The sequence below is a fragment of the Scyliorhinus canicula genome, chromosome 19 (genome assembly GCF_902713615.1).
Source record: "Scyliorhinus canicula chromosome 19, sScyCan1.1, whole genome shotgun sequence".
NCBI lineage: Eukaryota > Metazoa > Chordata > Chondrichthyes > Carcharhiniformes > Scyliorhinidae > Scyliorhinus > Scyliorhinus canicula.
In genome coordinates, this window is record NC_052164.1 from 16,812,391 (window position 1) to 16,824,401 (window position 12,011).

General features: G+C 44.8%; 1 protein-coding gene across 1 annotated transcript in view; it reads right to left on the reverse strand.

The window, feature by feature from the left end:
- Nucleotides 1-231: 231 nt before the first annotated feature.
- The window catches only part of kcnh4b (potassium voltage-gated channel, subfamily H (eag-related), member 4b), a 235,106-nt gene continuing 223,326 nt past the window's right edge, over nucleotides 232-12,011 (reverse strand). The window contains 2 exon segments of the mRNA XM_038779453.1: nucleotides 232-2,978; nucleotides 8,398-8,474. Of these exon segments, the coding sequence (XP_038635381.1) occupies nucleotides 1,980-2,978; nucleotides 8,398-8,474 (1,076 nt within the window). The 3' untranslated portion in view covers nucleotides 232-1,979.

The following is a 12,011-nucleotide window of genomic DNA, read 5'->3' on the forward strand; positions in this document are numbered from 1 at the left end:
GAAATTTCAGTGTGACAAAAGAAAGTGACAGACAGGCGATGAGATGCGAGATGTCTTTTTAAAAATATCAATCGAAAGATAGTTCTAGAAAATTAATTTGGTAAAGCTGTGTATTGCAAACTAATGCATTACTTCCTTTCCCCCCACCCCCAAGAGCAACCATTGACTCTTATGATGTAGGAAATTAGCCCCTTTATTAAACCACGTTAAAATGATAACACGGCTTCTTTAACCCAGCGAGCACTGATTTTATTTTGCACTTTGAAAACATTAACAGAATTTCTTTGTTTCATAGAACAAGACTGCTATTCTGTAAATTCATATGGATGTAAAATAACCAAAACAAAGGAAGTGTATTTAATGAAATAGAAATGACAGGTATTTAACTTTCTGCATATGGCAGAAAAACAAACACTACTTGGGTGTCAAAGTGTTTTGTATAAAGATAACCTTGTAAAGAATACAATTTTTCAGAAGTTTAAGCAAGAAATCTCGCAAAGATATTATCATGCATGTAGAATTATGACATTGAGACAATGTACTTTTTCTTCCCTGTGGTCTAGAGGGAAGGCTTCTATGTCCCTCACATTTACAGTCGATGAACATAACTTAAAACACACTGGGTATATTTTAAAAATACATTAAAATTTACATTCAACTGTCTTCTTTATCATGAAAGAAAGCTTTGCGTTGTTCCTTCTGAAGTGCTAATGCTACCTTTCAAAGAAATTCCAGCTTGATTGTTCATGTTTTCTTCATATCAATTGGGTAAACAGAAAATGTCACATGCATGATTTGGTTTAGAGGCGCAATGTCATTTCCATGGGGCAATGTGCTGAGCAGGGGCTCAGGAGTGCCAGAGGCTCACCATCAAATAGACATCGACTTCCCGCCCTGGCTTCTTGGGCCCAGTCAGACCATCCGTTAGCTGTTCCCATTCTTCAGCAGCAGGGTTTAGCTGGCCTATCAATAATTGGCAAGGTGCACCTGAATACCAGCTCGTGTGAGAACCAGTTGAACTGAACAGAACCTGACTGTGGTCTGGGTTTATTTGTGGGAAATACATATTATCCAGGTTTTAATTGCCAAGCAGGTTCAAAATAAACAGATAATCTAAGTCCCCCTGAGATTTACACGTTTTCCTGATTTAGCTCGGGGCTTACTCACCCCTTTCAATAGTTTTTATTATGGATTCAACATGTGCAACTCCTGCTTTTTAATTTTGTCTTCCCTTCCCTCCATCTCTTTAGGGCTATCCAGCACCATGTGTGGATCAAGACAATTTTGTACCAACATTGCTGTGTATCCAGCCAGCAAGGCTAGCCTGGGCTAAATTATCTTCCTGTGTTACATCCCTCCCTGTATGTAAATGGCTCACCCTACTTTGGCACCTTTGCTGGCTGCCTGACCCGGGAGCTGGGAGCTGACCCTTCCCCCCGATCGTAACCTGGCACGGCACATTGGTACAACACTGCACAGGGGCACCAATATATAGTTTCCATAGATCTTTCTCGAGGTGTCAGAGGTCAGCTTTAGTCCTTCAGCTTTAGTCAAATGACATGTTCTAGGAAGTGAACTGTGGTCAGTTTCCCAGATCAGTGCAACATTGACTCTGCAAAGGGTCCTTATCCTAATGCTAATTACTTTTATTGGGGTGCATTTTGTTTGTGGACTTGGAAGGAGGCAAACAAGTCACAGTTTAACTCCCCCAGATGACTCTTTGCCTTGGAATTCCATTGTGTTCAAATTCGATCCTGATGGGCACAACACAGCTTAAAACATTGCATGCCCAAGAAAAGCCAACCCTGAAGCTCGATGAGCTGTGAACCCAGGTAATCATATTAGTATTCATTTCCCTAAGGGTGTCATTTGCTCAATAGATAAAAGTTGCACGTGAATAAGGAAAAGTAGTCCAGCCTGCACGGCTCTTTTGCATTGTATTATCTGGATGTCTGAATCAATACTCGATCCTCTTAATCTCAAGATGTACAGTCATCACTCGTGCCCCTAGGGTTCAGCCCCATCAAATCCTCCATAGAGTTCAAGCCAGAAACAGCAGAGGATGGGAAACACTGATTGGAGCTTGGTGAATCGAACATGGAGTGGCTGGGATTGGGAATTACTGAGAAGGATTGACAAATGTTTAGAGAGGTGTTTTCAGGCTGATAAGGCGTTGGGATGATTGAAATAAGTGGATTGGTGGTTGACGAGATTGGGACCGAATGTACAGACTTTGAGGAGTTGTGTACAGGCTGCATGGTGCTTGAAGTTCTCAAAGCAGATCGATCCAGACTCGCAGTCATCAGAGGAGAGGTGTTAGAGGTTATGGATGGACAGAGAGAGTGACAAGGGCTTGGAGTCGTTGAAAGATTGAGATTCTGGGACGTTAATGTAGGCCGTCCAGAGGGAGAGGATGCCACAGAGCAACCATTGTTCCGTGAGGCTGTCCGAGCAACATTTGGAGAACCTGCCACAGATTGGGTTGGATTTCGATTCAAGTCTGAATGATGTACTGGGCTCTTTCCCTGATCACCCAGGGGTATTTGGTAATGAAATGATGCCACAGGACTTGAAAGTGTATGGAAACAGTCCACCGTTGGATGATGAAGTTCTACATCTGCTGTCCTTTGGCACGACACTGTTGCCCTGACAGAGCTCCCTGGATAGCAGGCTGCAGTTGAAGGATTGTTGAAGTTCCAGGGACTGGGATTTCTTGTGCTTTGGCTGTGCTGTGCTCCAGCCATTGTCCCGGGCTGTACATGCAGAGCAGGTGACTGTAAACCATATGAGCATCTTGGTTGCCATTCATTCCCAGTGTTGTTAACAGAAGGAGTTGAGGAAGAAACCATGGAGACAACATAGGGGGAGCAGTTCATTGTAGGGGTGTGCTGCGGAGTCGACAATTGCCTTTGAAGAAGATACATCATATGATGAAGCTCTTTGGCAAGCTGAGATACCTCCTGATTCAGATCATTCATCTGTAAAAAGACAAGACATATACTTAGCAGCCGAATGACTTTTGTTGCATTAATTTTAAAGATCGCATTTAATTCCTGCAGTAACAGATGTCATTGAAATAGGTTCAACAAAATAAGTAAGATTAAACAAGGGGAGTGGATCTCCTGTGCATGAGAGGCCAAAGCAAAATTAAACCAGGGTAGTGTATCCTCTGAGCATTAGAAGAATGTTGCAGCACAGAGTATTGGAGAGTCACACCTTCCAGAGCCTATGAAGGTCTTTCTGGGCTGTGTGCAGTTACAGGTGTAAGTAAGCCGCAGAATGCTGTTGCACAAATACAGCAAGCTCAATACACGATAAGTTACCATATCAAACAGCTTTTAAATGATTTTGTTTGTTCTTCATATTCATATCCTTGACTTACGCAAAGTGCCTCACCAGACTGCCCCACAGATTGCCAGGAGGATGATTGGAAAACATTGATGCTTTCAGAAGCATCATAGATGCTGTTCTGAGATTAGAACGTATTCACATTCCATCCCCCAGGGTGCACGGCCTCATTACTTAAAGCAGGTGACTCTTCTGAGCAGAATAACATGTGGTAAACCAGAATTGGCAACACAGTCAAATAGCCTGACAGCACTCAAATGCTGAGCTTGCACAATAATAATTGCTGCCCAGAGTGGCCATTACCTGTGGGACAGTCCCACAGAAGAAGGGAATATCTTCAGGAGGAGGAGGAGAGAATATTGGCAAGAAAAGTGTAATAATACTGGAACATTTTCATATAAAATAGACGTCTCTAACCAAAGCAACTTAACTGTAGAGATATTGTACAAACATTTGGAAATATCTGGGAATAATCTCCACCCAGTACGCAAACTAGAATATAATGAACTTATAGTTTTCCTGCCTATTTTGCACAATTCAGCAAGTCCAGTCACACGTCTCTAAGTAAATTCTGCTAATGGTATCTTCACAGGACTTCATATGTAAAGCTGCTCTCAAACAAGTGGGAAATGTCAAGTTTTTTTTACTGTGTGGATGTAATTGTTGAATGTAATTAGTGCAAGCAAACCAGATACTGGAGGATACAGTTCATTTAATTTCTTTTCATCTTTTCCTGCTAAGGTATTCTGCCTTTTCTCATCACCACGTGTGAGTATCCCTTTGGGGAAATGCTGACTGAATGCCTTATCACAAAGTAATGCCCACCTGTGCAGGTGAGGTGCTTTGTACCATGCTCTTGAAGATAAAGGATAAAGGCTCCCCAGAAAGACTAACGGAGCCCAGGATTGATCCCCAGTCCACAACAAGCTGACTGACTCAGTCAGAGGCTACTACAATTTTACCATAAGGCCCTTGAACCGAAATGGGCAAAACCAACTGCCCTGATCACCGTGACTCCTATTGGAATTATGTAAATGTCAGCTGAGGATCTAGTAGGACTAGATCCAAGTGCAATCCCTCTTGCACGATAAAATACTGTTGACGCCCCGATGTTTCCTGGAACATAAATAAAGCCTGGCAAAGGTAGTGGTGAGTGATGAGATCTGGTGCAACTGTATCCAGCAAGGAGTCAATGCCTTTAAAGGTCTATTGGCAAGAAAAGGACTCCGGCCCACCGGCCGCGTGTTTCTCGGTGGCATGCCGCTCGCTGGCGGCGGGATTCTCTACTCCCGCCACTTGTCAATGGGATTTCCCATTGAAGCCACACCACGCTTCCGGGATACCCATGAGAAGGGGTGCACTGCCAGCAGGAATAGAGAATCTCAACGGGTGGAGAATTCCGTCCAATATTTGCGCTGGTTTAACTGCACCAGGGGCAGGGGTGGACGGGTAGACCTCCTGCTGGCTTTAATGAGCCCACTTTCTTCAAATTCGCCAGCAAATGAGTGAAAGAACCTGAACTTGGTCCCCATTTGACCCCAAAATGAGCTTCCATCTCCATATCTGCATCAGTAAGACTGCCTGCGGGGCAGCACGGCGGTGCAGTGGTTGGCACTGTTGCCTCACTGCATCGAGGTCCCAGGTTCGATCCTGGCTCTGGGTCACTGTCCGTGTGGCGTTTGCACATTCTCCCTGGTTTGCGTGGGTTTCGCCCCCACAACCCAAAGATGTGCAGGCCAGGTGAATTGGCCACGCTAAATTGCCCCTTAATTGGAAAACATGAATTATAAAAAAAGACTGTTGCTACTACCGCTGTAGCATAGCCTAATGCTGCCCCTACTTCACTAGATCTGCTGCTGAAACTCTCAACCATGCCTTTGTTACCTCTAGAATTGGCTATGCACCCCTGGCTCATCTCCCACCTTTCAAACTATTTAAACTTGAGGTCATCCAAAATATGCTGCCCGAGTGCTGATTCACATCAAGACTCGTTCACCCATCACCCCTGAGCACATTGTCCTGCAATGGCTCCCGGTTAAGCAACACCTCGATTTTCAAATTCTCAATCTTGTTCAAATCCTTTCATGGCTTGATCTATTTCTGTAATCTCCCCCAGTCTCTCAACTTCCTGTGATAGTTTCATACCTCAAATTCTACCCTCAGGAAAATCCATCAACTTTATTCACTCCGCAATTGGTGGCCGTGCTTTCAAGTACCAAAATCAAAATTCTGAGATTCCCTCCTCAGCTCTCCATCTCCTTTCAGGCACCGACTAAAACCTAACTCTCTGACCAAGTCTTGTGCCCTAACACCTCTTCTATGTGGTTTAGAATCATAGAATTTACAGTGCAGAAGCGCGGCCGGCCTCATGCTGTATGGGGCAGCCGGTGCAGGCCACCGCCTTGCGCATCGGCGTCCACGAACCTGGCCATTCTCCGGTCGTATCCGCAGGTAATGCCGGGGGCTTTGTGCTGCATGGCTGCTAGCCCTTCACCGGACGAAGGATCGGTGTGGGGGTGGCTCCGACTTTCCGGCCATAAGACCAGACCCAATTACAGATTCGGCCCATCGAGTCTGCACCAGCCCTTGGAAAGAGCACCCTACCTAGGCCCATGCCTCCAACCAATCCCTGTAACCCACCTAACCTTTTGGACACTAAAGGGCAATTTTTTTAATTAAAAAAATTTTTTTTTTAAATTTAGATTACCCAATTATTTTTTCCAATTAAGGGGCAATTTAGCGTGGCCAATCCACCTACACTGCACATTTTTGGGTTGTGGGGGCGAAACCCACGCAGACACGGGGAGAATGTGCAAACTCCACACAGACTAAAGGGCAATTTAATACGGCCAATCCACCTAAGCTGCACATTTTTGGACTGTGTGAGGAAATTGGAGCACCCGGAGGAAACACACGCAGACACGGGGAGAAAGTGCAAACTGCCCCCAGACAGTCACCTGAGGCCAGAATTGAGCCTGGGGCCCTGGAGTTGTGAAGTAGCAGTGCTAATCACTATGACACTGTGCTGCGCCAAGTGCCAAGTTTTGTTGCATAAGCTCCAATGGAGTGCATTGGGATGACTTAACATGTTAAAGATGCTATGTAAATGCAAGTTGTTGTTGTTGATTAGAAAGTTGAAGGGAGTGTTTAGGCTGGGGATAGATCTTTGGAATCACAATGTGACCTTTGGAAACACAATGTAACTAATGTGTGAGAAGAAGGATTTGGAGTTAAACAAAAATGTTATTTTATATTATGAACAATAAAGCTGGAGCCAAGGACAACACTAAACAAATGGTTACAGGGAGCACAGATTTATAAAGAATAACAGTATCGGTGGGAAAGATCTCTGACTGCTTGATGTCATGTTTTATTATATTTATAGCAGCTAAACGTCAGGAAATTAGTAATATTGTAAGAATTTTTTACAAGGGCAGAGACCACAGAATGTGTGAAATCTAATCGCACAGCAGCTGAAGCATAACAATCTGATTGCTTCACACATTAGAGAGACTAGTGATCTAATGTGACCTGATACTAGCTTACAAATTGTGCAATGTGCAAATTGGCTACCATGTTTCCCTCACAATAGAGATATCAAAAGGTAATTTATTCCCCATTTAGCTTTCCTCGTCTTCCTCCGCTCCTCCCAGAAACTACTGAGCGTTGCTCGGTTTAATTCCATCGGTGCCTCACTGACAATGATTGCTCTTCGTATATGAGGTCAGATAGGGGCTGCCTATTTAGCCCCTTTGGCTGTGGAAGGCATCACAGATGAGCATCTCCTTTCCATCTCGGGAATCATAAAATCATCTTGCGGATATCCCCCATTCGGTTTCCGCTTGCAGATATAAGATATGAATGAGAGAAACTCACAACGTTTCAGACAAAGGAATTGTGACGCGTTTTGTTGCATGTTATGTCAGAGTTCCAAATTGGAATCCAGGAATATCTGATGATGGTGAAACCCATCCGTCCAGGCAACAGTTTTCCCAAGTCTGCCGATAACTTCAATGATTTTCATAGATGAGCCGACATGCAGTTATACTCGAGAGTGCAAAGTATAGTGAACCATCACCTTACCCAATATGGTGTATTAAATAGTGTAATCTGTTGATGTTACAAAATACTACATTTTGGAATGGTGGAATACAGGCCTACTGTCACATTTCCCCCAAAGTTAGGCTCCCCATAATTTAGGCCATCCCGGCTGGAGATGAACTGAGTTGAGGTTAGAAGCCACATCCACAAGGTGACAGAATTATTGAAGGTTAAGTTCTCAAGAGTAATTGTTGTCCACCGGATGGTGGGACGTTAAGAAGCAGCAAAGTCCGCACTCATTGGGGTTGAGGGGGAAAGGGGGGTTGTTGGTTTGGAGGGTGGGGGATTAAGAGGGTTGGGGGGGGGTTGAGAGGGGGTGGGGGGTTTGAGGGGGTGGGGTGTGAGGGGGAGGCGGTGTGGGGGCTTGAGGGCGATGGGAGGGGTTTGGTGGGTGGGAGGGTTGAAGGGGTGTTGAAGGGGGTGGGAGGGATTGGAGAGGGGTGGGAGGGATTTGAGGGGGTTGGAAAACAGAACCTGTAATGCACAGAAAACCCTAACGTCTATGTTCCTCTGCTCGCTGTCAAGTTTTAACTCTGACAGATTCTCTTCCTGTGCATTATCTGATTGACAGACTTGATTTGCATTCAGGATGGGAATCTGGAGGAGAGGTTGTAGGGTATGGAAGGTAGGTTCAATCCCCAAACCTTCTGGTGTTTGGGAATGGAGGGCGAGGGGCCATGTGTTTGGGGGCGGGTAGGGCACAGGGGATGTGAGAATCCATTTAAGGATTGTTATACTCAAGAGCTCAGAAAGATCAAATGTATTGCTCTTCTTAAGAGCACTTTGAACGTTTGGTCCATCCATCTAACTGCCTTTCTTTTTTCTCATGTGGAACTTGAAGCAGCAAATAACTCAGCACTGGGGCGCACACTGCCCTGTTTCAAATGGCACAGCGAGGAACCTCTTACAGACAATTCAACTGCACTAAAATCAGCATGACATATTTACCTCCTGGTTAAGTTTGCAGATGTTCCGTTTTATTTCCTGAGCCTCGGCTGCTGCAGCTGGGTTCACCTGAGACGCAGCTGTCAACAAAAGGCAGAGTGGTTAAAGATAACTGAGGAGAAATTGGAACAAAGAAACAAATGAAGAGGAGGTTGGCAGGTATTCCATGATTACCTGTGAGAGATCTTGAGATATCTCTTTTAACTTGTAAATATTCTTTGGTGAATTTTTGGTGTGGTGTCTTTATTTCTACAGAGGAAGGCCTTTGGTGGCTGAATTGGTCACACGCGCACCATTGCAGGTGTAGGTTCCTGTGATCTAAATAGCTGCACATTCCATTTGCCCAATTAGATAAAGTTCAGCTATTTGGAGGTGATTAATTTAATGTAACTGATTAGGTCCACTTCATCCGAGTGACTTAAAAAAAGAATGAAGAGTTTGAAATGGCAGTGAGGACGTCACATCTACCAGGGTCAGACGTATGCACGAGCAGGAAGATGGATGTAGCATTGCAAACGAGAGGAAGAGAGAAACTAGCTAGTGGACTGGCGAACGATGTTAACCCAGCAGTCCTACCTCCTGCTGTGGTGCCCGGAACAGAGGGGTGCAGACGTGAGGTGCGACCGCCCCCACTTCTGGCAGAATTGGGACCCTGCACAACCAGGCACTGTCCAACCATGACAATGCCACTGAACTGTTGACAGAACTCCAGATCTCTGGGAACCAGAGGCTGTAAACATGGAAATAAAAGAATATCGGTCATCGCTGATGATATTCAAAACTATAATGTGATTGTGAGATTCTTCTGAGTGATGTTTTAATCTCTCTAAAACTAGGCAAGGTAAAGTCACCATAGCCCCAGATGACCATTGGCTGCTTTCCCCTTTGAGGGGTGGGGGCGGCTGCCTGGTGGTGATTTAATCTGAGGATCACCACACCTCAGGCGAGGGGTAAGGTTGAGAAGGCGGGGCATCAGACCACCCTCTGAAACCAAATACCAGGGGCTGGATTCTCCATCAGCAGGCATCGCACTCATGCCCATGGATTTCCCGATGGCGTGGGGGTGCACAAAATATAAAAACCCCATTGGCTGGCTGGCAGGACGGAGGATTCAGCTGCCGGTGGGGGTGCGATGCACCAGAAAACGGGTGCGATGGGATGGAAAATCCCGCCCTGATGTCACCCAAAACAATTCTTGGATTTTTCATCAAATTCCTCCCAGATGCTTGTTACACTGTGAACCAATTGGTCCAACTGGAACTCAGCCATCATCTACATGGGGGTTACCAAACTCTACTCTTGAAGAACACATTTGAAATCTCCCAAGCAATGTTTTCTCTTGGATATCTTCACCAAGAATCCACATCCAGGATTTCAACCTCTCCTTCTGGTGTTCCTCAGCCATGGAACTCCAGGTCACATGAGATCACTAGTCTCTCGAATGTGTGAAGCAATCAGATTGCTATGCTTCAGCTGCTTTGTCTGACCACAGTCTGCCTATTGGTTTACATGGGCTGTGTACTTACTGAGAGTATAAGAAAGATTTCATAACTTGTATTATCCTTACAAAGCTGCACATATCTGTCAAGGTATTTCGGGGGATGAAGGGGTACTGTATTATAGTTAATTTTTTTCTTGTTTAATAAATGTCTCATTGCTGGTCATACCTGATCTGATACGATAGTCCTCAATTCCACTTTCCACCTTACCCTCCATAACCCTTGATTCCCTCATTGATTAAAAATCTGTCTATGTCAGCCTTGTACAACCCAGCCTCTGCAGATTCCTCACAGGTGCAATACCCTCCAAGAGAATAAATGCCTCCTCATCTCTGTCTTAAATGGGCAACCCCTTGCCCTGAGATTATGCCCTCTGGTCCTAGACTCTCCCACACAGGGAATCTATCATCATCGGTTGGCAGATTTAATAGTCAGTGAACGACTTCTTTATTTACCTAGCCATCAAGCATACGAGGGAGTATGAAATAAGAAGGTTATACTGGGAGAGTTAGACCGGAAGGTCAGGAGGAGGCTCAAGTGGAGCCCAAGTGTTAGACTGGAAGGGCCTGTTTCTGTGCTGTATGTTTTATGTAATTGTTAGAGGAATGGGAGAAGTCTGTACTTACTTTTTGATCTATGTGTGACATGTTGAATAGTACATTATGTCTCATGTACTTTGTCTCTATCCCATTTTGATGCTAATAGATTTTAAATTGCTATTACACTCGAAGCCTGGGCTCGTGCATATGAGACAATTGAAAGGATTTGTTTAATTCTTGAAACGTTAAACACAGGAAACACAGTGTAAAGTAACAAGCAATGTACCATACATCAATCCTTTGAGTAAAATGAAATCTGCCTTCAGAAAACAATATGACTTGCTTCCTCACTACAAATAATAAAATTCATAAATAAATCATGTTCCCATTTTCTTTCAACCACTATAATTTGTATTCAAAGCACTGTACGAATCTGTTAAATGGCAATTTATAACATGAGGCCTAGACCACAATAATCATTCAGTGATACATTTTGATGATATCATGGCAACTGTGTTGCTGAGCAAGCAAGTTGCAAGTTATCATCGACAAGCCACAGTAAACTCTGGCTGGAATTTAATAGGGCCCGAGGGAATGGGATGGAAGAGTGGGTGTGGAGCAGAGTGTAAAACTGGGTGGGCGAATCATGCCTGTTGGCTTCTGGTTGATGCTGGCATTTTACTAGATGTGAAGGTGGCAGACATCCTGCCCGGTCTTAAGCCAACTGAGATTCTTAAGAGACCAATTAAGAGCCACGCTTCACTCCACAGTAGGTATTTTACCAGCAGTGGATGGGCACTCTGTCAGGTGGAGAGACAGACAAGGCATACCCAGGTATATCTGTGGGCCCAGGGGCGGGCTCCCCTGACTGGGTAGCCTGTGGCCCATTGATGGTATCCGAAGTGCCAAAGGGTACCTCAGCTAGAAGACACTCCATTTTGCCCTCAGGATTGACAGTCCTCCCTCATCAGGGCCTCCTGCTTAATTGGCATTAGTGATCCCCAACCCCACTTATCGGCACTCCAGGCTTCCTGGATGATGGCTGCTCTGGGACTTGGTGCATTTGCAGCATTGGCCACTATTCCTGGTGGCATTGCTGGGATGAAGAGTTGCTGGCTCTCTAATTGGCAGACAGCTCGGTGAGGTGGGACATCTTGCCTCAGAGGGGCAGAAGACTGTATTAATTGCCTGGTCAACTCAAAATTTGGTAGGTGCTGTCTCTAGAATTCCGTCCATTGGGAGGGATCACCGCCAACGTATAAAATCCTGGCCTCTGTTGCTAATCCATAATTGATCATTTGTATGTCCTGTAAATGATTCTGCATCAACTGAATCTTGATGGATGATATTAAATAATTAGTAACACTCCACATTGTGGACCAGGAATGGAGAATGGAGACTTTAGCAATAACAACCTGCATATATTTAGCACAGTGAACAGGGTAAAATGTCCCTGGAGCATAGTCAGTCTAAACAGACACTAAGCCAAAGATGTTCACATTCGGATTGGTGACCAAAAGCTTGATCAAAGAGGTAGATTTTAATGACCATCTCAAAGGAAGGAGGATCATTAAAGTAT